At 39.4% G+C, this 21967-nt stretch overlaps 1 protein-coding gene across 13 annotated transcripts in view; it reads left to right on the top strand.

Annotated features, from left to right (window-relative positions):
- The window catches only part of LOC123773130 (probable phosphorylase b kinase regulatory subunit beta), a 71928-nt gene that overhangs the window by 8908 nt on the left and 41053 nt on the right, over positions 1–21967 (top strand). For 7 of the 13 annotated variants that reach the window (XR_011225186.1, XM_069315246.1, XM_069315245.1 and 4 more), the window contains exons 9-12: positions 42–180; positions 1136–1209; positions 1679–1858; positions 13273–13416. Coding sequence is in view for 12 of the 13 variants with exons in the window: in XM_069315246.1 (XP_069171347.1) it covers positions 42–180; positions 1136–1209; positions 1679–1858; positions 13273–13416 (537 nt within the window). In the remaining variant the exon portion in view is untranslated. Of the gene's footprint in view, positions 1–41; positions 181–1135; positions 1210–1678; positions 1859–9450; positions 9472–13272; positions 13417–16004; positions 16020–21967 lie in introns of all 13 variants that reach the window. The other 6 variants (XM_069315251.1, XM_069315250.1, XM_045766635.2 and 3 more) reach the window with 3 other exon arrangements.

Below are 21967 nucleotides of genomic sequence, written 5' to 3'. Positions count from 1 at the left end.
AATTGTGGTCCTCCTTTATTTACAGTTTACTTTTTAAACAGGAATTTGAGAAGATAGAATGTCAGTGGCCTCTATTCTACTTGTACATGATCCTTGAAGGCATGTTCAAGACGAATGAACAACAAATAGAAGAGTACAAGAACAAGCTGAAGCCCCTGCTCAAGCGAGACAAGTGGGGAGGTACTGTATGACTTTGTGTTTGTTTTATTACGGCTACTTATAGTTACACAAGATTTTCAGGAAGGTGCTAAGTGTACACAATATCTCCTCTATGAATGTGTATTAATGATGGTAAATGTTCAAGTATATTCCCTCTCATAGCAGCCAGGGAGGGATGTTTTCATTTATGTCTATATCTCCACTACAGTCTCCATAGCTCGGTGCCTACCTTTCATAATTACTTTGCTATCTATATCCCTAATACTTATTCACCCATTTTGTTAACTGATACACCTGCATCCTTCCCATTCCAAACATTTGCCATAGTGCTTTCCATGATAATTATTGACCTCTTGATCCACATTTTCATTCCCTCGCCCCATTCACTTGCATAACATATCTCGTATACGTTTTCATTTCTGTACCTATCCTACATACTTATTCCACAGTGAGCTGCTAGGAAGAGCTTTACAAAAAATCCTCTCGATACAAATGTATTTACTTTCCCAGTAGTAGCCTTCAAACCTCATTATTTACAGTACTGTCAAATAAAATACTTTGAAATTCTCTCCATGTTACAACCCAGCCACTTATTTAGTGTAGCTAATAATATAGATATCCTTGCATTGCACTAATGCAATCACTTCTTGCGTCATCAGTATCACCTGTGAGCCTAGACAAGTATAGATATTTTTTATCACACAACATATTAAACTTGCATATCATTTTGATAGCTAGTGGTTTTATTACTCTGTGCAAACAATATAATTATTTGTATATACTCTAGTCATAACATATAAAAGTAGTCTTCATGATGGAACTAACTTTAGGTAAAATACAAGAGTCTTTAAGTTTTGGTATGTGAAAATGCTTGCTTTAACGTAATGGCATAAATATGAACCTTTGACATAAGAAAAATCTGGTGAAAAGTGTTTTATAATCAGCAAGTAACTTAATCATTGTACATGGCCTACAGATCCAGTGATACCCATGTATTACTTCATTCACAAGGACAGTGTTGAGGATGAGAAGGCTGACCCAGGTTCCCAGGTTGGTACCAGCATTATTGGTTTTCTTGTGCACAGGAAGAGATGACTAAAGTCTCTTAACTGGGAATAACAAAATACTCTGGCATAAGTAAGACTGAGTTAACGTGTTGCCGTTTTTAACAAGTTTGAAGACTATGTACTGTAGTTTATTTCGGTTATAGTACTGTATAGTGTTTTGCTATTCCTAAATGTGTCAACTCTGTTCTTGACTCTGCAGATAAACAGAGTTCACAAATTGCAAGATTGTATTTAGATGTTAAATAATTTCATGCTTTGCTTTACAACCATGGAGAAAGCTTCCATTATTGTATAAAGAAATTGTGTACATCCACATTTGGTAACAGAGTAGTTTTTTCCTACTTAGCTGCTAAATACTTTTTGCTAAGGAGTAAATTATTTTATATATTCATTGGATTTGTTTAAATAGTTTGTTGGCAATTTGTTTTAAATTGTTTATGAATGACTTTCAGTATCGCCAGCCAAGTGTTGAAGGTACTCCAAACAACCTCTTCCTATGGGGTCAGAGCGTGTGGATCATCACATCGTTGCTTATGGACAACCTTCTTCACATCAACGAACTGGACCTCATTCGTCGTCACCTGCCCTCGTATAACCGTCCCCGCAAGGGTGGTCGTTATTCTGCCTTCCAAGTAAGTACACATCTATGATTTAGGGTCTTGCTCCTTCAGTTATATGAAGGGAGCTGGAATAACATTTTTGGGCATTATTATTGTATATCAATAATGCAAACAAAATATAACTGTTTCAGTGTTGGTACTCTTCTGGAATATGTTAAGTGTCTTGGAAGATGGCAATTTTCTGTTTTAATAGTTTTCTGGATTATAGTTTGCTTATCACATTTTTTTGAAAAACTTCAGAAATTTGTTGCAAAAGTGTAATTTTTGTGACTTTATTTAACCTAGTGTTGCTATTTTTCCTCTATTACAGTACTGTGAGTGCAATAAATTAGTTAAAGTAATTATACATAATTGTATTGTAAAACTAATGCATATTTCGAAAACTAATTTTGGAATGAAAATTGCCAGCGGCTAGTGTTTATGACTTGTTCTAAGATTGAACAAAGTAGCATGTACAGAATATTATAATTCTCATATTCTCAGTAATGACTAAATATAAACTAGCAATGTTTATGTAGGTATCTTTCATTACTAAGCTTAAGGCACTGAAGAGTTGCAGGATGTGATGTGATGTTCGCATAGAGCTTCATTTGTTTAATTATGTTTTCATTTTCAGTACAGTGTAGGAATAGTTATTATAGCATAATAGAAGGAATTGTACCTGTGATTTGGAGAACTGATATGTATTTTGATACATTTTTTTATAATTGCCACACTATCGTGAGAATTGTGTGATCTTATTTTCATTTATTTATTTATTTATTATTTACATTTTTGTTTTTTAAATATTAAGAGTGCGTGCTCTGTATGTAAACAAATAGTAACAGTAGTTATAAGGTGTCTGCAGTATTAGAGGCTGACGTTATTGATGATACAAATCAATTCACCACATCATCGGTCGATGATCTTATCACAGATGAAGCAGTGATTCTTTTAGTTTCTCAGTTATATGTTTAGCTAATCAGTCAACCCAGGCTCCTCGGGGGGGCCCCCTTCCCCTCTCTTCCCTTTCCCCCTAAAAATAGTTAATTTTTATTGTTCAAGGCCCTGTTTTCAACGTACACAAGGGACAGGGTTAGTTGCAAGTCGTGCACAAAGGTGAGAGGAAGAGTTTCAAGTTGACCCAACAATTCTCCTCCCTAAAAATGTACTCGTGTAATGTTCCTCCTGACTCGGATATTTGTTAAGTTTCCTTCGCTTTCTTTATACAGACAAGGGAATATTACTTTACCTCCAGTTTGTTTAATATGTAAGGTAAAGTCATCAGTCGTTGGCCACTGCTAGTAAAGGAAAAACTGTCGGCTAAAACATTGCATATATATAAATTTCAAATATTATAAATATAGATAAATTTCAAACTCGTTAAACGTGCATTTCTATGATTGCATGTGCAAGTGAGGAGGAGACCTAAAAAGAAGCCGTAGGTTTAAGCATTGTGAACAATCATAAGTCCCAATTTTTGGTCCCAAGTTTTTGCGAAATTGATTGAGGGATTTATACAGGACCTGATGTGAGAGGTTTGATAAGGTTAAACATGGGTGAACAGTACTGTACCTGGTAATTATCATTTAAACTTTGCAGGTTTATATGGAGTATTATGATCTCGAGCTTTAAGTAGGATATCTTTAAAGGTATTTTAATATTCATGTAAAGTAATCCAGTATCGGCAGGTTATGTAATGCTGTATTTGTAGTCCTAGGTACAGTACCTTTAGAGAGGACTCCAATACAAGGTAACTTGATATTGGATGATGTGTTGTAGATGAATATTGAAACTGTTTAAATATACAGTTCAGTATTACAAATTTAAGTACTGTAAAACTAGAAACGTCGTCGTCCCTTCAACTTCTAGTGTGTGGTCTGGTCAACATGCTTCAGCCACGTTATTGTGACTCATCGCCTGCTTAAGTACTGTAGATTAAATACACCATAACATGTTTATATTGGCGAGACCTATACAAAAAATGAGCGTTACTACAATTTGGTTGACCACCAATGTCAAGGAGGCAGCGATCATAGACCGAGCTGAAGTATTAGGTCATTGACATGGTTGCTACTTCAGCGTGTACTGTATCCAGTCTCAAGTGTGGTCTCATTTCATAGATCAATTTCTCTTTAAATTTATACCACAAGGTTTTTCCAGAAAGTTATTAAAGATGTATTTGATTTCACTTAGGAAATCAAAGTGTATCGTATTTGGCCAAGGACCAGTGACTTTACCCCCCATATAACATAATTTTCATTGTAGATTCATACTTGAAATGAATCCACTATCCAGTAATAAATGAGTAAGTAGATTATAGTAGTCCTAATCATGATGAAAAGTATAGCGAACAAAAAAGTTTGATGTACATATAAAGTGTCTTAATATGTAATATTCCTAAAGCAGAGCATAATACTAGGCTTTGGAATTTAAACTTTGCATTGGTTTAATTCAAAGTTATTAACTTGGGAATAATAAAGTATAAAATTCCCGTAACAAGACAAGATAGTCATATTTATAATTAATTATATTAACATATGTGCCCCCCTCTTTTCTAAGAAAGCTTACTTGGGGTATTCATTCCTCTTGAGAGTTGAGACTTGTTAGTTGTCATTTGTTTTCTTCTACTTGTTGAAGGCATTGTGGTTTCAGTGTGATTGAGAATGGTAGATGCTGTTTAGGCAAGGTGTATCAGATAATGAACAGTTGATAGAAAGCTAATAAGTTATTTTTTTGTATTTTAAAGGCTTAAGGCTTCTTAAAGTGAAAATTAAAAATTAGTAGTGGATTCTTCATGGCAAGATCAAATCATTTTTATTTTCTCTTTTACGATAGTAATTAGATTAATCCAAATGTAGGATTTTTTTTTATTTATCAATATTTTAAGTATGATTCCTGATTATTTAGGAGGAATATAGTGACGTTTTGATGTCAATGTGAACTGTCATTAGGATGTTGCCTTATTACTTGCCTCTCCACAGGACTCGGTAACTTCTGTAACATCTGGTGCAAGTAGCATTACTTGTCTGTAATTAAATGTAGATAACATTGTAAATGCTATTTTGTAAGTGGCCACAATAAAAAGGATAAAATTATGTAAGGAAATTCAATGGGGATACTGGTCTAGATTTTATTTTTCTTGGGTAAGTAATGCAATGTCTACATGCACACCCTCTTCATCCTTGTATATAGAGTATACTGAAGATGTACAGTCTACTCTTGATGATCCAGACTGTTGTTCAAACTGCTGGATAATTTAAACAAATCAGTTTCCAACTCATCAAATGATCCAAACACTGTTTTGGATAAGTGGCAAATGTTGAATTAACAAGCTTTCAAAGAAAACCTCCAACTCGGCTTGTTTTTCATTCTAATGAAAACTTTTTAAACCAATACTATATTAAATATTTCTCATGGCTGCTATCTCTTAAGGGATTAAGAAAGCACAATGCTTTATTTTTTCCTCCCTGCTTTGTGAATTTGTAAAATTACCATGCTTACAATAACAAGCAATTATTATTACAAATGCATTACAGTACAACCTCGATTCAATGCATTATATGGGACCAATCCCAGTGCGTTGGATTCGTTGCAAGAGGTGACCTTCAAGAGGCATTTGCATCAGTGTCTCTCTCTTCTTGTAAACAATAAAAATCCATTATCATATTATATACTGTACCTGTATATATATATTGCTACTCGACTAAAAAATACTGTTACAATTGTTATTTATCTTATTGTTGGAGTTATGTCCATCTTGAATTTTCATGGAGTTGTGAATGCTGTACAGTAAATACGTACTGTACTGTATTATGCCGTTAGCATTGTATTGATAAGTACTTCTGCTGTATGTTGAGTACTACAGTACACTTTATGAAAACTATTTTACACTAAAATTACTGTACTGCAACCTTGATTTGAACACTAACACTATGCATTTAAATTTAACACTAATTATAACTGTACACTCTACACACGATGTTCTTAGATGTTTGATGTTTGCATCAGCTTCGCTGGTGATGGTTGCTGCTGTGTTTGCTTCAGCTGCTTCTCAGCTGGTGCTGGCTGCTGTTGTGCTGGTGCTGGGTACGGCTGTGCTGGTGCTGGGTACGGCTGTGCTGGTGCTGGGTACGGCTGTGCTGGTGCTGGGTACGGCTGTGCTGGTGCTGGGTACGGCTGTGCTGGTGCTGGGTACGGCTGTGCTGGTGCTGGGTACGGCTGTGCTGGTGCTGGGTACGGCTGTGCTGGTGCTGGGTACGGCTGTGCTGGTGCTGGGTACGGCTGTGCTGGTGCTGGGTACGGCTGTGCTGGTGCTGGGTACGGCTGTGCTGGTTGATTTTCTGCTACTACTACAACTACTGGGATGCTGCCAGTTCTTGCAAAATATTGCTTAATTTTTGGCAGTAATAAGGCACTATTAGCAACCCCTCTAAGACATCTTGTTGTATATCAATATACCTGTACAGGTAGTCAAAAAATGGTAAATTCCACGATTATTCTTCCACTGGTGGATAAATACATCAATCGCAGACAAAGCTAAGGGCACTGGGTGCCTACTGTACGAGCACAGACTAGGTCTATACACCCTACAGTAGGCTGGTGTTTAAGCCAGATCCAGTAACATAAATTTCTCTCAAATATTGGATTTGCATCAAATTATATATTTTTGGGATGTATATTTAGTTTAGCAACATTATTACGATAATAGGAGCTATAAAAGTATTTGTTTTAGAACTGATTTATTAATTTTATTAATTCGAAGCCGTAGGTCACTGAACTGTCGTGACAATCGAACGAAACTCGCATAGTGGTGTGCACTCGGATTAGACCCGTCCACTCGTCTTGGAGTTGTGCCGCCAGTAACATAAATAATTTCTCAAATAGCAGATATCTATCATATTACAGTATATTTTTTGTTTTATTTAGTTTAGTTTAATTAGGATAATAAAAAGCTATTAAAACGCCAGCTTTAGAAATGATTCATTAATCTGAAACGTTCAGAGTCATGGGTCACTGAACTATGAAGACAGACAAAAGTGTAGGGGTTAAGACGCTCGCCGCTCTCCTGGCGTTACGCGAGCGCTTTATCCTGGGTTCGTATCCTGGCCAGGGAGGATTTACTGGGCCAAATCCTTAACTGTAGCCTGTGTTTAACTCAACAGTAAAATGGGTACTTGGTTGTTAAACGATTTTTCGCAGTGTCGTATTCCAGGGAACATCGGATTAAGGACTTGCCTAAAACGCTACGCGTACTGGTGGCTGTAAAATGATGTAAGAACTCTTTTTGTATATATAAATAACTTTACCTATTTATTTTATTTTTTACTAGCAGTACCCGGCCACAGCAACCTTCCCTGTCCCCCAGTCCTCCCCACCATTCCCCCTTCACCCGTCTTTTCGGCCTCAAAACTATTCCCCACTCCACCGTCCCCTCGTCCTCCCCACCGTTCCCCACTCCACCATCCCCTCTTCCTTCCCACCATGCCCCACTTCCCTGTCCCTTTGTTCTCCCCCACCATTCTCCATTCCCCCATCCCCTTGTCCCCACCATCCCAAACTCCTCCGTCCCCTCGTCCTTCCCCACCATTCCCCACTCCCCCGTTTTGTCCTCCCCACCCTTCTCCATTCCCTCATCCCCTCGTCCCCACCATCCAAAACCCCCCATCCCCTTGTCCTTCCCCCATCATTACCCCCTCCCTTGTCCCCTCGTCCTCCCCACCTTCTCTCACTTCCGTTCCCTCGTCATCCCCACCATTCCCCACTCCCTCGTCAGATGCCTTCCCAAATGGTCTGATGTTCCCATCAGAAAATTGGGAACATAAAGTGATCTGATGTTCCCATCACTGAAATATAAAAAAAAAAGTTAAAAAATGAAATGAAAATATGAAAAAATAAAAAAAATAAACTGTACTCATGAAATGAACGGTATGATAAATAACACAGCTCAATTCCAACGCAATTCACACAAAATAATTAAATCAAAATGAAAATAAATCGAAATCTATGAAAATTCAATTTATCAATGCAATCAGAAACGCTGAAATGGAATTGTAACATACTTAGTATAGCATGTGTATTGCTCATGCAACAGATGGCGCTGTTTTCCAAGAAAAGCATAGTTTTACCTGTCACAGGTGTGGCATCTGTACTTATACTTACGAAATGAATGGTATGGTAAACAACACAGCTCAATTCCAACACAATGTCACACATAATACAGTAATTCAATAAAAAATAAAATATATCGAAATCTATGAAAATAAAATATATCAATGCAATCGGAAACATTAAAATGGAATTCGTGACATATTTAGTACACCGTCCATGTTGCTATTATATGTAACAGATGGCGCTGTTTTTCAAAAACGCATGTTTTTATCTGTCACAGGGGTGGCATCGATATAGTAGGTACATGAAAAGACGTGCCTATTCGAATGCAACGTTGTATCAAAATTTCAAAGCAATCAGTGAAGAACTTTTTGAGATTACAGAATGTGTTGCCCTTACGTCCAACAGATGGCGCTGTTTTTCAAAAAAAGCATGTTTTTTCCTATCGCAGGTGAGGCATGTATATAGTAGATATATAAGAAGATGCGCCTATTCGAATGCAACGTTGTCAAAATTTTAAAACAATCGGTAAAAAAGTTTCAAAGATTTCCTTCACATGGAAAAACACATGAAAAACAGTTTTTCGATTCGGTTCGATACAATTTCATATCTCATAATCATCAGTTTACCATAATTATCATTTCCACCACCATTGTCACTACAGGTACCTTCATTGTCATCAACTTCACTGTTACCCATCCTTATTAACATTACACCATAATCACCATTCTTAAATTATCACCACAACCATTATCACCATTACCATCACTTTCATCTCCATTATTTACATCATTATCTTGTTTGGTTTTACATGTATGATATATTCGATTTAAATGTAAAGCAATAAAAACCCCATTAGTTTTCTCCTGTGTGCACAACCAAGTTAATATGGTGGAACTGTACTTGATTAGTGTCATAATTTTCTCACTTTTATTGTGGCTTTCTTTTTTCTCAAAATACTTTGCAATCTGTCTTTGCAACTGACATGCCATTTGTTACTTCAGTAAGCAATAATTGCAAGCGTTATAACAGTGCTACAAATGTAATGTGGCGACGGCTGTTGCTCACATTATGACAATAATACCAAAATAGTGAGTTTTAGGTAACCCACTCGTGATTTGTAGTCGAATCCCTATTTTGTTTAGCATTATAGACTCTGCAGGTAGATTGTTGTGGCTCCGTACTTTACTAACATTTAGGCTACTCGTACACTGGCCGGTATTGTGTGACGGTGCTAATTTTTGTTTAAGCTAGGTTTGCATACCTTTCATATACTGAAAGGTTTGCACTGTGAATTTTTTCTGATCTTGCAGGTATTAATAACCAGTTAATTTACTCTTTTTTTGTGTTTAGTGTTTTTTTGACTGATCAATATTTTATATATTATTTTTCTCCAAAAGTAGCATCTTTTCTTAATGGCTTTAGCTTTTTTCCATCAAATTTGAGCATGTTTTTGATGTTTTCCTTTTAATATTGACCTACTTTAAGCTGAAAATTTCTTGTATCTTACCCAGCGTTCAAGGTATTTTGTGCAGGTAAGGAGAGGGTGCGTTTAGACTTGATTCCTGTCGTTTGATCTTTGTCTTCATTAGTGTTTCTATTATGGCACCCTCATCCTACCCATGCAATGTCCAGCACATTAAGGTTGCTATAAGTGCTCCTAGTCATCCCAAACCTTTGGTAATGGGGGATGACTATTCACTAGCATTTGATGGACAAATAATATGATGATAGCACTTGAGATCATCTTCAATTATGATGTTGAGTAGCCTGCTATTAATATATGCCCAGTTTTGTGGCATGTCTCGTCAGATCTGAAATATTAACCGATAATATTGCAATTCAATCATTTTTTTTTTTATCCTAGATAATAATGGTATTTACATTTGGTAGTGTCCATCTGGGCTCTAATGGAGGATACTAAATTTTGTTTGAGAATGTTTAATATGTTTCTAAATTGTGTTAATTTCATAATTTTTTTTAATTAAAGATGAGATCACTATCTGAACTTCATTTATTATTTGTTCATATACTGTAAGTTAAAATTGCTTTCACATCAAGTACATTTTGTCCTGTTATGTCAAATATACAGTATTATATCTAATATTCCTCTATATCCACTGTTTTGTCCAGTATCTAATATATATATGCCATATATGCCACCACAACACACATTTTTGTTTACCCCATTTTATGGTATGCTGGTATGTATGTATACAGTATATGTATGTTAAACCATGTATATATGCGAGTAGTTGCTCTGCATTAAACATTTATTATACCAAATTTATTGCCATAGAATGTGATTGAAAGTGATCAAAGAATCGAGCACAAATTGTTTCATTCATGCATTTTCACTTGGGAAGGACATTGAAAAATGAACTCTTTCATTTTACCATTTTAATGGGCTCAACACATTTTGCTAAAATACAATTTGGGGTGCCCCTCTTCCCCAGAGGCAGAGAGAAAGCGAATGCTAAAAGTAAAAGATGTCAATATATTTTTCCAACTGCATGCATGATGAGTGTGGTGAAGTGGTTACACTGTTGAGGACCAAGGGCTAGATTCACGAAGAAGTTACGCAAACACTTACGAACCTGTACATCTTTTCTCAATCTTTGGTGGCTCTTTTTCCAATTATTAAACAGTTAATGAGCTCCGAAGCACCAGGAGGCTGTTTATAACGATAACAACAGTTGATTGGCAAGTTTTCATGCTCGTAAACAATTTGATAAATGTAACCAAAGCCGTCAAAGATTGAGGAAATATATACACGTTTGTAAGTGCTTGCGTAAGTGCTTTCGTGAATCTGGCCCCAGGTCATCTTGAACGACCTTCTCATTTAGTGTTGTATAAATGGGTAGAACACTCGGTACAGCCAAGGCGTAAAGTTGGCTGTTGATAATTGGAAGAGAATATTTGATGGGAAGTGTTTCTGCTATGTTTAATCTTCTATTGTCACTGTATTGATTATTTTGGTGAGGGTGTGTTTGTTTGAAGAAATGAGCCTGGTTGTTTGTGCTGTTAGAGGTATCTTGAAAAAGATAGTTGTTCTGCTTATATATTGAGAGGATTGGGCTGCGAGTCCTCCAAACGGGCATATAAAGGCAATCACAACATTTGGCGCAAGACATTTCATTTGCCTTTCATTTGGCATTTCAATTGGTGTTGGGAGTTTTTGAGAATTTTGGGCTTCGTGCTTTTATAATACAGTAAATGGTGAGCTGTATCTTCTGTTCAGTATTCAACCCATCCTCTAATAGTACATCTCATTTAGACGTTTATAACCCCTAAGCCCAAAAACTGATGTACTAAAAATCATAGTGCCTCTGAAAATTGATGTGACGTCCAATTTTTTATTTGTAGGGCCTTGGTTAGGTTAGGTTCAGGTAATTTAGTACACCAGTTTAGTGATGTTGGGAATACTTGAGAGAACGGGCTGCAATATTAGTTGATTATCTTTGTCAATGATTTCTCTCAGAACTTTTTTCTGTTCTGTTAGGTACTTGCAAGAGGTCAATATAATAGTAGTAGTAGCCAGCAGGTTTATGGTTTGATGGCTTTAAGCATCTACTCTAAAGGTCCCTTTCTAGAGTTATTGGCTTTATGCATAATCATGCCTCATCCACAGACTTATTTGTAAATGGCCACTAGATATCCAGAGAACTTGTAAAAGATTCCTGTAAACTTCAAAATGAGCAGATATATTCCTTTAGACTTGGGGCAGAGAGCATGCGATACACTTGGAGTTAACAGTGCATCAACTAGCTTAGCTATCCTATGTGTGGGTATCGGGAACAGCTAGAGAAACCAGAATGTTTTGCTTGGCGATTATGTATCTTTTTGCATTAACTTTCCCTCTGCCTCTGAGGATGCCAAGTTGTACCTTAGCAGAAACCACCAGACCCATTAAAAGTGTAAAATAAATTAGGAAAGTTAGTTTTTCATCTTCACAAGTGAAGAGGCATCTAAGAAATAGAATCATGCTAGAATTATTGTTTTAATCATTTCAGTCATTTTCATTAACATCTGCTTCCAAAATTTAATATATATATGTATAAGTATGCGTATATATGCATATGTATGTATGTTTGTATTTGCATATGTGTAATTTAATTACCCAAGTGTAGTTCCAGGATAAGCGCTACGCTCGTGGTGTTCCATCTTCCCGGTGCTGTCATGATGCCTTGAAGCTACTGATGGTTTAGGCATCCACTACCTTCTCTCAAGTTGTTCCACCTGTCCACCACTGCAAAAACTTTCTTACAAATTTTCAGCACTTGTTTCCTTTGCTTGACTCTATGACCTCTTTTACTTAGTTACTGGTTTAAAAAATTCCTCTGTATTTTGTTGATTACTGTTACTATTTTGTACGTAGTGATCATATGGCCTCTTTTTCTCTGTACCATCTAGCTTTGGCATACCATATTTAACACCTTGAGCCTCTCCTTGTAGCACTCTTTCCAGTTTAATGTTCTTGTTAAGATATGGGTGCTTCATATTCCAATTTTGGTTTCACAATAATCATGAATAATTTTAGTATTTAACCATCCATATACAGTATATGTATATATTTAAAAGTGATCCTGAAGTTGGAAAGTGTAGCATAGGCTCCTCACTCAGTGTTCTTTATTTGGGCATCTGGTAGCAGTTTACCATCATGAATCACCCGGTCGGAAGGGAGCCGAGCGGACAGCACGCTGGACTTGTGATCCTGTGGTCCTGGGTTCGATCCCAGGCGCCGGCGAGAAACAATGGGCAGAGTTTCTTTCACCCTATGCTCCTGTTACCTAGCAGTAAAATAGGTACCTGGGTGTTAGTCAGCTGTCACGGGCTGCTTTCTGGGGGTGGAGGCCTGGTCGAGGACCGGGCCGCGGGGACACTAAAACCCCGAAATCATCTCCAGATAACCTCCAGATAACCCCTAGAGCTCTGTTAATTTTATTTTTTTTTAAATCTTTTCATGTGTGGCATTTATTCACATAGAATTCCATCTGCCATGTGTTGCTCCATTCCTTTTTTATCCAGGTCGTCTTGAAGGGCACGACAGTCCTCTTATTTTACTCGAGAGCCACTAACACTAGTGACCTCGATGAGGACAGACTGCTGGCGGCTTGCCAAAGGTCCCCCTCATTATTTGCCTTGTCATTTCCTTTAGTAGCTAAGAATCATCAGCAAACATGTTCATGTACCCCTGTATCCCTTCTGGTAAATAGTTTATACACACACTGAACATTGCTGGTGCTAGAACTGAATCATGCAGTACAGTACTATGCTAGTGACATTTCTCCAGTCTGATGCATTACCTCTGATTATCGCCCACATTTTTCTTTCAGTTAGACAAATTTTCATCCATATCAGAAGTCTACCTGTCATCCCTCCAGCATGTTCCAGCTTCTAGAACCTCCTCTTGTATGGGGCTCTGTCAGAAGCCCTTGTTAGGTTCTGATAAAGGCAGTCAACTGAACCATCTTTCTACTGTAAGATATCTGTAGCTCTCATAAAAGCTAAGTAGATTTGTTTCACAGGATATTCCTGTTTGAAAGCCATACTGTCGTTATTATTTCTTTCTACTGTAGTTTTCATTTATCCTCCTCAGTCATAATTGATTGTTCATGAAATTTTACTATGTTCTATATTTTCATCATTCTGCTATGGAAACTTTCTGATATGTTGTTAAAACCAGCAAAATCAATCTCTTATGTGTTGTCTTCTCTTAAGTCGGTTGCCATCTTTCTTATTGTTGTCTGCAATTATATGAATGTGTGTGGTATGTGTGCATATGTGTAATGCTTGAATGGTTTCCAAGCTACATCTGTTAAACAGTGAACTTAATGATCCCAAAGAATTTGAACCCAGGCTGGGTGGCCCAGTTCTGAGCTGCCACCTCTAGCCGGCTAGGTTTGAACCCTTGAGGTCAATGTTCACAGTTGCATACATTTATTTATAATATAGTGTATATATAAGCATACAGTATGTACATATCTATATAATTTTTATTTTGGGTGGGCCTCCTCGGCAACTCCCCAGTTCTGTAAGCCGGAACCTTGCATTCCTTGTGAAACATCCCAAACCTCTTCTGACTTACTCGCCCCTAACAAGAGACTTAAATCAGTCTCTCGCCCCAGCTCAAAGAGGTTAAGGAAAAAGCTTGAGGATCCGAGATCACCACAGAACTGAGAAACATAACCACCAGAACGCCGCAGCCATGACTCTTGCCATGAAGTCCCTCATTACCATGTTTGAATCGGTCTCATTACATTTGCTCAGCAGCAGATGGCAGCTCCAGTGACCCAGGGGTACCTGTCAACTAGTCCACTAATTTTGCATGTGGGGTGTTTCTTCCAAAAATTCCTCTCCAAGGCTTTGTGCCTTTAAATAATTGGTGTTGGCTATCCCAGGGACTGTTATTCCATGTGGGATCTTTTTGTTCCAATTCTGCTTCACAAGTTTGTTCTATGCCACCCTTTGTGTGTGTGTGTCCCAATAATTAGCTCACTCCAGCTGATGAGGCAAAGGTTCTCTTCTTTGGGAGCCAGCTTGCATTGTCCCTGTCTCCTCCAGGTCCCCCCCCCCCTCCCTGTGAGGTTCGGATTTTTGTCTCTTCGAGTCTTCCGTGTTTTGCCTCCAGGTGTACATGGGTGTGGGCTCCTCTGCTGGGCCTAGAGTTTGAGGTGAAATTATCGACCTCTGTTAGGATGTTTTACCATCCTAACTGGATGAACAGGATGTTAGGATGTTTGAAGCATCCTAATGTTTTAGGATGCTTCAACATACTCTACTGTAATATAATAAGAAAATGCTGTAATTAAGCAAAACAATGGCTTAATTGCACAAACTGTCATTAAGTGCTTCTCTGCTCTTTGCATTGTTCCCCCTCCTTCCCTCCCTCCACATCTTAATTGTTCTTTTTATGTTTGATGGCTCCTTAGTTTTGGTGAGATATCATTAGGGAGCTACTTAAAGGTTCTTCCGGCTACACAGTTTTCCCTGCTTGGTGCCTTCTGTTGATAATTACTTAGGGGTCCTCCCAGAAATTTAGTGTTGAATTTACTTAATGAAACTCCTCTTTCTGGCAGGCCCTTAGTAGCTTTCTATTCCAATCCTTTACCCCTCCTCCCATGTTGTTTTGGGTGGCTCTCGAATGACTGGGCTAACGGGTTGAGACTCCTACCATCTTGTGGCGGGTGAGTGCAACAAGACTGTGATTCAGCCACAGTAATGAATGTTTACATGGTTAGAGCCAGGGTTACAAATGTTAAAGCAGTTGCTTGTTTTGGAGCACTGTTCCCTCTGTCTATTATTTATCTTGGTTCTCTTGTGATCTCAGATTCCCAGGGTTCCCTTGTCACTGTGATGGGTGCCAGATTCTGGTCCTGTTCTCAGTTAGGTGCGCATGAGCCTGTAGAAGCTTAATGCGTTTCCTAAGGCTTGCAAGGTTCCACGCACGTGTAGCATTGGGGAAAGCTATTGGGGTTCACCAAAAAGAGGCATATCATTACATTCACCGCTTTGAATATATTATTTTTTTGAGTTGTAAGTTTGCTCGTTCCACTTTCACACCAGATTTATAATAACTTTATTTTTGCAGCTTTCTACAAGTTTCACATTATAATAATGGACATTTCACATCATAATGCACGAAATTCATGTATATGTGGTGGTTTATGTCTAGTCCATCAAGCTGTTAACCAAAGTGGTACAGCTGTCTCTATCCTCATTCCTTCCTCATGGTTAGGTATTCACTAAATTAACAGATGCTTCAGAGGAGTTAACAGGTAGATGTTTGCTTGCATCACTTTCTTTGTATTCACTTGTAGTGTGTGTGTGTGTGCATTGAGCTTCTGTGAGTGTTTTTGGAATTCCTGAAATTTATCGAGTGGTATGAATTCCTATTTTCACTAAGTATTGTTGCTGGTGGAGAGTGGTGTAGACCTTTGATATGTGGGTATCATTCTTGACATCTTCTTAATTTTAACATTTTCTATTTTCATAATTACTTACATGTCTGTATTGATCCTATGCTATGTGGATTATCTACATCATGCCTTTTTTCATCCTTTTGTAGAGCAAGAACAGCAAAGTAAGTATAGACCACTGTTGCTTCTGTAGATGGTGTTAGAGGTATGCTTGTGATGCATCGTTGACTGTGTTGCACTGGTTTATCATAGTATCAAGGTTATGCTCTGGATAAAATGCTTATATTCTTAGAGATTGTAGAGGATGTGACCATTCTTTATAGACTAATCAATGACATGTACTCTTAGTGCATGGATATACTGTCTATAATGCTCTTCTATACTGTACTGTACTTATAAAATATTGATAATGAGCATGATAATATTGTATTTCTATTTAGATTGTTTTCTAGTGTAAAATATGATACTGTAGTGAATGCTGATTTATTCTATATAGCATTTCAGTATTACAATTACTTGCTTTCGTAATATTCGGCAAGAAAGCTGCGTTTTGTCAATTTGATGATCAGAATACTCTCTGAATAATCGTGAATACTAATTAGTATTTAAATGCTAGATAAGAAAGGATTTATTCAGTTGCATAATATTAAAAGAGAAATAGCTAAAGATTTAAAGTAGTCCTTAATTGTGTAATACTCTTTGCAGCGTTTTCCATTGGATTAATCAGTGGGAAAAATATAGGGGTCATTAGTGAACAAACACAAAACGTGAAAATCATTTGTAATTGTTTGGTTTATTAATTCCTTCTATCACTACTTTGGCTGTCTTTTTCAAACCCATGGCTGAAGCTATAACTGTCTTACATTTTTAAAGCTCTCAAGTACAGTGTATTTGGAATCCTCCAAGACTACTAGTTTACAAAATACGGTATTTGGTTTTGCTCGTCTTTCTATATTACTATACTTCTATGTACTGTATTTGTGTCCTTTATCTTACACTGTAGCTTATTTTGGCAGCCATTTCCTGCTATTTTTTATTATTATTCTGTACACACTGTTTCAGCAGTATTACCCTGTTGTGTATTTAAAGGGTAGAATTCCATATACTGTACTGCATACTTAAACTGAGCTCTGAGATGAATATTTGAGCATACTTTGTATTGTTTCTGGTCTTCACTTTTCTTGTATACACCAGTGCTTTCCCAGCATTGTTAGATATACAGTTACACTTCTGAAATCCAGATCTCCCTATAATGAATCCCTTTAGCTAAGTTATCACAAGTCGAGCCTGGCCTCGGGCTGGGCTCGGGGAGTAGAAGAACTCCCAGAACCATCTCCAGGTATGCTCCAGGTAAGCCATTGGATCAAATTCATTTGATCCAATGCTCTCCATCCAATGGAGAGCATTGGATCTCCATCCAATGCTCTCCTTCCAAAATCCAATGCTCCAGGTAAGCCATTGGATCAAATTCAGCCACATAATCTGCATTCCAAGTTTTGAAATTTATAAAAAAGTTTGGATTCAGGAGAGAGCAACTGTGAAATCTGTGTCATTAAGTAAGATAAATTCCTGGTGATCATATTTAAAACAAAACAAAAATTTATATTGGGCTTTCTTTATTGTTCAGTGGAGGTCACTTTAGGTCAGTGGAAATGCCAGAAATATTGTTTAGGAAATGAAATTACATCTCCTACATTATTAATTGGAACTGTTTCACAAGATGTTTCATAGAAAATCTTGTGGTAAAGGCAAAGTTTTGAGCATGGAAAGTCAATGGCTGTGTTTCATTTACATGAATTTGGAGTCATAGCCCTTCCTTTCAAAGATAAGGTTTAAGGTGCAGGATGCTGGGACATACAGTACTGTACTGACAATAAGGGTGAATTATCTCTTAATTTAGGTTCTCTTCGTACAGTGTAGTTATCTATCATATGATAACTTTATATCATATGATGGATAACTGTGAGCTGAATGCTGTTATTTTTTAACCCTCTTTTCCTATACCTTGTTCCTCTCCTGTCTTTTAGAAAGTGCATACCCAGCCCATGAAAATGGAAGATATGGGTAATGATGAGGGGTGCTGAAACCTCTTACTCACACGCCTTGTATTTCGTCTGTGCTATCGGACAGAGACCTAATTCTCTCGCCAAACTTATAACATTTATATTATAGAAACATCCCTGATGTAATTCCGTCTGATATTAACTCTACTACTCATTTCCCTATTCAGATAACCATCTATAAATAAGATGAATTTGAGTCATGACTGAAGTAAATGGAGCATGATTGACTTCGTGTATGCAAATTATGGCTTTTTGCTATGATTAAAATGCACATTTTGAGTAAATGAAACTTTGTAGATATTGTAAAATAATTGGAAGAAATATAGCTGAAAATTAATAAAACATATTTTTGAGAGCAAAGAGGGAAGATTTTGAATGTGAAATCATAATTCTGTAAATTGAAAAGTATTGAAATCTGTAAATGTTTCAGTTCCTGAAATGTGAGATTGGCAAAAGTAGCATTTTTGGGTGGAAAGTTGAGAATAGTTATGAAAGGACATTGACTGGTACAGTGAAAACTTGATAAGGAAGAGCAGTTGTCGTTTCATCTCTACTAGATGGCTGAAAAAACACTTATGATTTGTGTAGTAGTAGAAAGTTTGCTTAGTAGAAAGGAATAATCTGAGGAGTATATTGTGTTAAGAGGTTACATGTGTAAGGAACTGTAGTACTTTTCTCAAATGTTCAAGGGAGAAAAATTGTGATTTATAAGATTTGAGTGCATGATAGTCATGTCATATTTGACGAGGGATAAGAGGAGGAGAAGAGGCTTGGAAGATGGACAGCTATGGCGAGTGTTTGAGAAACCCTTTTGTTGGGCAGGGATAATTGATATTTTATTTGTGAAGTGAGGTTAACATCGTAACGTGTAGTCTGTGAAGTGGTAGAGATGTTTGTGAATATCTTGGCAGTGTGTGAAGGTATTAATTTACCATTGTTGCCAAGTGTAGATTTATTCTTTTATGCATCTCATTGTGAAATAGCTTTTTTTAATTGTTTGTAATAATAATAATAATAATAATAATGTAAATATAATATAATAACATAATATAATAATAATAATAATAATAATAATAAATATAATAATAAACACAATTGTAATAAAAAATATATAATAATATAATAATGACAATATAATAGAATAGAATTATATAATGATAATAGCATAAAATACTTTATATAATACAGTATAATATAATAATAATATAATATAATAATATTATATAGATAATAATAATAATATAGAGAGAGAGCAGTGTATGAGGAAGAGTTCTGTGCATCATGAAGCTGCATAAAGGAAGCCTTGTGGGATCTGACCCCCTCCCCGCTCAGCTCGTTGTCGCCGTCTGGGGGCTTAGTGGGCGGCTGCCGGAGTGTGATGCTCCTTGGGACAGTCCTCTGTCCTTTTCTAGCCTTGTGCTCCTGCTGCCGTCCTCTCCAATTCTGCTGGGCATCTTTTCCTTTTCCTTCTGTTTCGTTTTTCTCCCCCCTCTTCTCCTATCTGCTTGCCGTTTCCTGCCGACCTTTTGCTCGTTCTGGTTCTTCCCTTGGACTTCTTCTACTTTGACGCCCGGGTGCTTGAGGAGGCATACTCTTGCACCCGTAGAACTGCAGTACCCGACGTCGAGAGCGAGGGGAACCTTTTATTGTCAATCCCCACTTCGTCACTGAACCCGATCTCGACGGACTGTCGGTTTCTTAAGGTGGCGTTTGTGGGGCGTATACTCACGACGCACCCCTAGGAGGCCCCGACAAGATCGGCGATAGCTTCTTGTTGGGTGTCCTGCCTCTAATTGTGGCTCCATGGTGGGTGTGGGGGCACATTCGTGAGTGAATTCGTAATTTCGTCAAGATGATAACCCCTGTTTCGGCTGCTTCTGGCTTACCTTTTCAGGCTCGTGGGGTGGGCGACCAAGCCCCCGAGTCGGTCCGTATTGGAAGACCGGGCTCTGTAGCCTCCGCTGCATTGGGCCCCGACCTTGCTCCTCCTTTGGCCTCTCTGACTCCTTCCCCTGGCTCCCCTCCCTCCTCTGTGGTTGGGTCGAGCCCCAAGCCCCCAGTGGTGACTACCTCGTCCCCTGGCGCGGCTCCTTCTCTAGTTGTTACTACTGCGCCTTTTAACCCCTCTCTCTCTGGGGGTTCTCACCGCCGTTCTCGTCACGGCCGCCCTCGCTCGATTCCTTCCAGTTCTGCTACCTATCAAGCCTTGTTTGGTCCCGCTTCGTGGGCCAAATATTTTGATCTCCTCCCTCTTGATTCTGCGCCTCCTGACGATTTCTCCCTTCATCGACATCTCATTGATTCCGTGGATGCCTCCATTACTTTTAACCCCACTCGTCTCGGTACGCGTGTCGTTGCTGCTCCTTCTCAGGATGCTGCTTCCCGCTTGGCTGCCTTATCCTGCCTTGGCGAGACCCCCGTTCGGGTCTCGAAGAACGTCCAGTTGAATGCCAGTGTTGGCACTATTTTGCTCCCGCCCCATGTTGCGACCGGTGTTCGGGACCTACGCGACTGCCACGACGATATTCGACATATCCTCGCTGCCCAGGGCCATTCTATTCTCCAGGTGGACACGTTTACTCGTCCCCCTCGTGGTAGTCGCCGTCAACCCCTCCGGGTTGTGAAGATTACCTTTGATGGTAGGACCCTTCCACCCTCTGTCATTCTTGCTGGTGCTAGGTGCTCTGTCCAGGAGTACATTCCTTCTCCTCGGCTCTGCAACAAGTGCTGGAGGTTTGGGCATGGTGCCCTCCGCTGCTCCGGGACTGTCTCTCTCTGTCCTTTGTGTGGTGGCGAAGGTCACTCTAAGTCGGAGTGCGCTTCTCCCCAGGCTCGTTGCCTCAACTGCGGTGAGGCCCATCCTACCTTCTCCCGTGCGTGTGTCCATTACAAGCTTGAGGCAGCCGTCCTCAACTTGAAGCACCGGGAGCGTTTATCTTTTCCTGAGGCGAGGCGCCAGGTTCGCCGGCTCCCGCCTTACGCTAATATCTCTTATGCTCGCGTGTTGCGCTCTTCCTCTCCTCGTCCTTCCCGCCTTCCTCAGACTCACAACCGTTTCCAGGCCTTGGACCCTGATGCGCCCACTGCCCCCTCCTCTGTCCCTTTGGGTTCTCTCCCGAAGGATCCTCCTCCTGGTCCTCTGTCTGGGGTTCCCCTTCCTTCTACCCGGTCTGTCGTGTCTTCTGTGTCTCCTTCCTCGTCCCCCTCCGATCCTCCTTCCCATCCTCTTCCTCCATCTATCGGCTCTCCCCGCCGCCTGTCGGTGCGGGCGGATGTCCATCGCTCTCCTAATGGCCGTCGTGTGTGCTCTCGTTCGGCTTCTCCTGTTGAGACACTGGAATCCGTTGCCCGGTACGTAGTTGCTGGGACACCGGTCTCTTTAAGTCAGAAGCGTAAGCCTGGCTCCTCTCCTTCCTCTTCCCCGGCGGGTAAGAAGGCTTCGCTTTCTTCCTCAGCTCCTCCTTCTGGCTCTGTTGCTCCTTCCACTCCCGTTTCAGTGCTTGCGCCCCCTGTTCCTGCTATGGAGGTTTCTTTGGCCCCTGCTTCCCTTTCGGTTGCTGCTCTTGCTGGGGTGCGCTCCTCTCTTTCTACTCCCCCTCTTCCTGCTGCTGTCCTTGACTGCTCCTCTCCGTTGTCTCCTCCTCCTCCTCCTCCTCCTCCTCCTCCTCCTCCTCCGGACCCTGCCCGCCCACCTCTGATCTGTTCTCCCGTTTCCTTCCCTCCGTCTTTGCTCAGTTTACCCATGCCCCCTAACCCTGACTTTGCTGACCCTGATCCCGACCCTGATATTCTTTAACGTGCTCTGTTGGTCTTTCGCCTTTGTTTCTTCCTTGTTCTCTGTTTTTGTCCTTTCTCTTCTCGTCGTTGTCCATTCTTCAATGGAACGTTCGAGGTTATTACGCCAATTTCCTCGAACTCCAACTTCTGGTTTCGCGGTTTTCGCCCCTTTGTGTCTGTCTCCAGGAGCCGATGCTTGGTGCTCGTCCTGGTCGTTTTCGTGGCTATTCCTTTCTCTCCCCCCCCCCCAGCCATTGCTGGGGCTTCTAATT

The sequence above is a fragment of the Procambarus clarkii genome, chromosome 81 (genome assembly GCF_040958095.1).
Source record: "Procambarus clarkii isolate CNS0578487 chromosome 81, FALCON_Pclarkii_2.0, whole genome shotgun sequence".
Lineage (NCBI taxonomy): Eukaryota > Metazoa > Arthropoda > Malacostraca > Decapoda > Cambaridae > Procambarus > Procambarus clarkii.
This window is presented reverse-complemented; position numbering and strand designations above follow the sequence as displayed.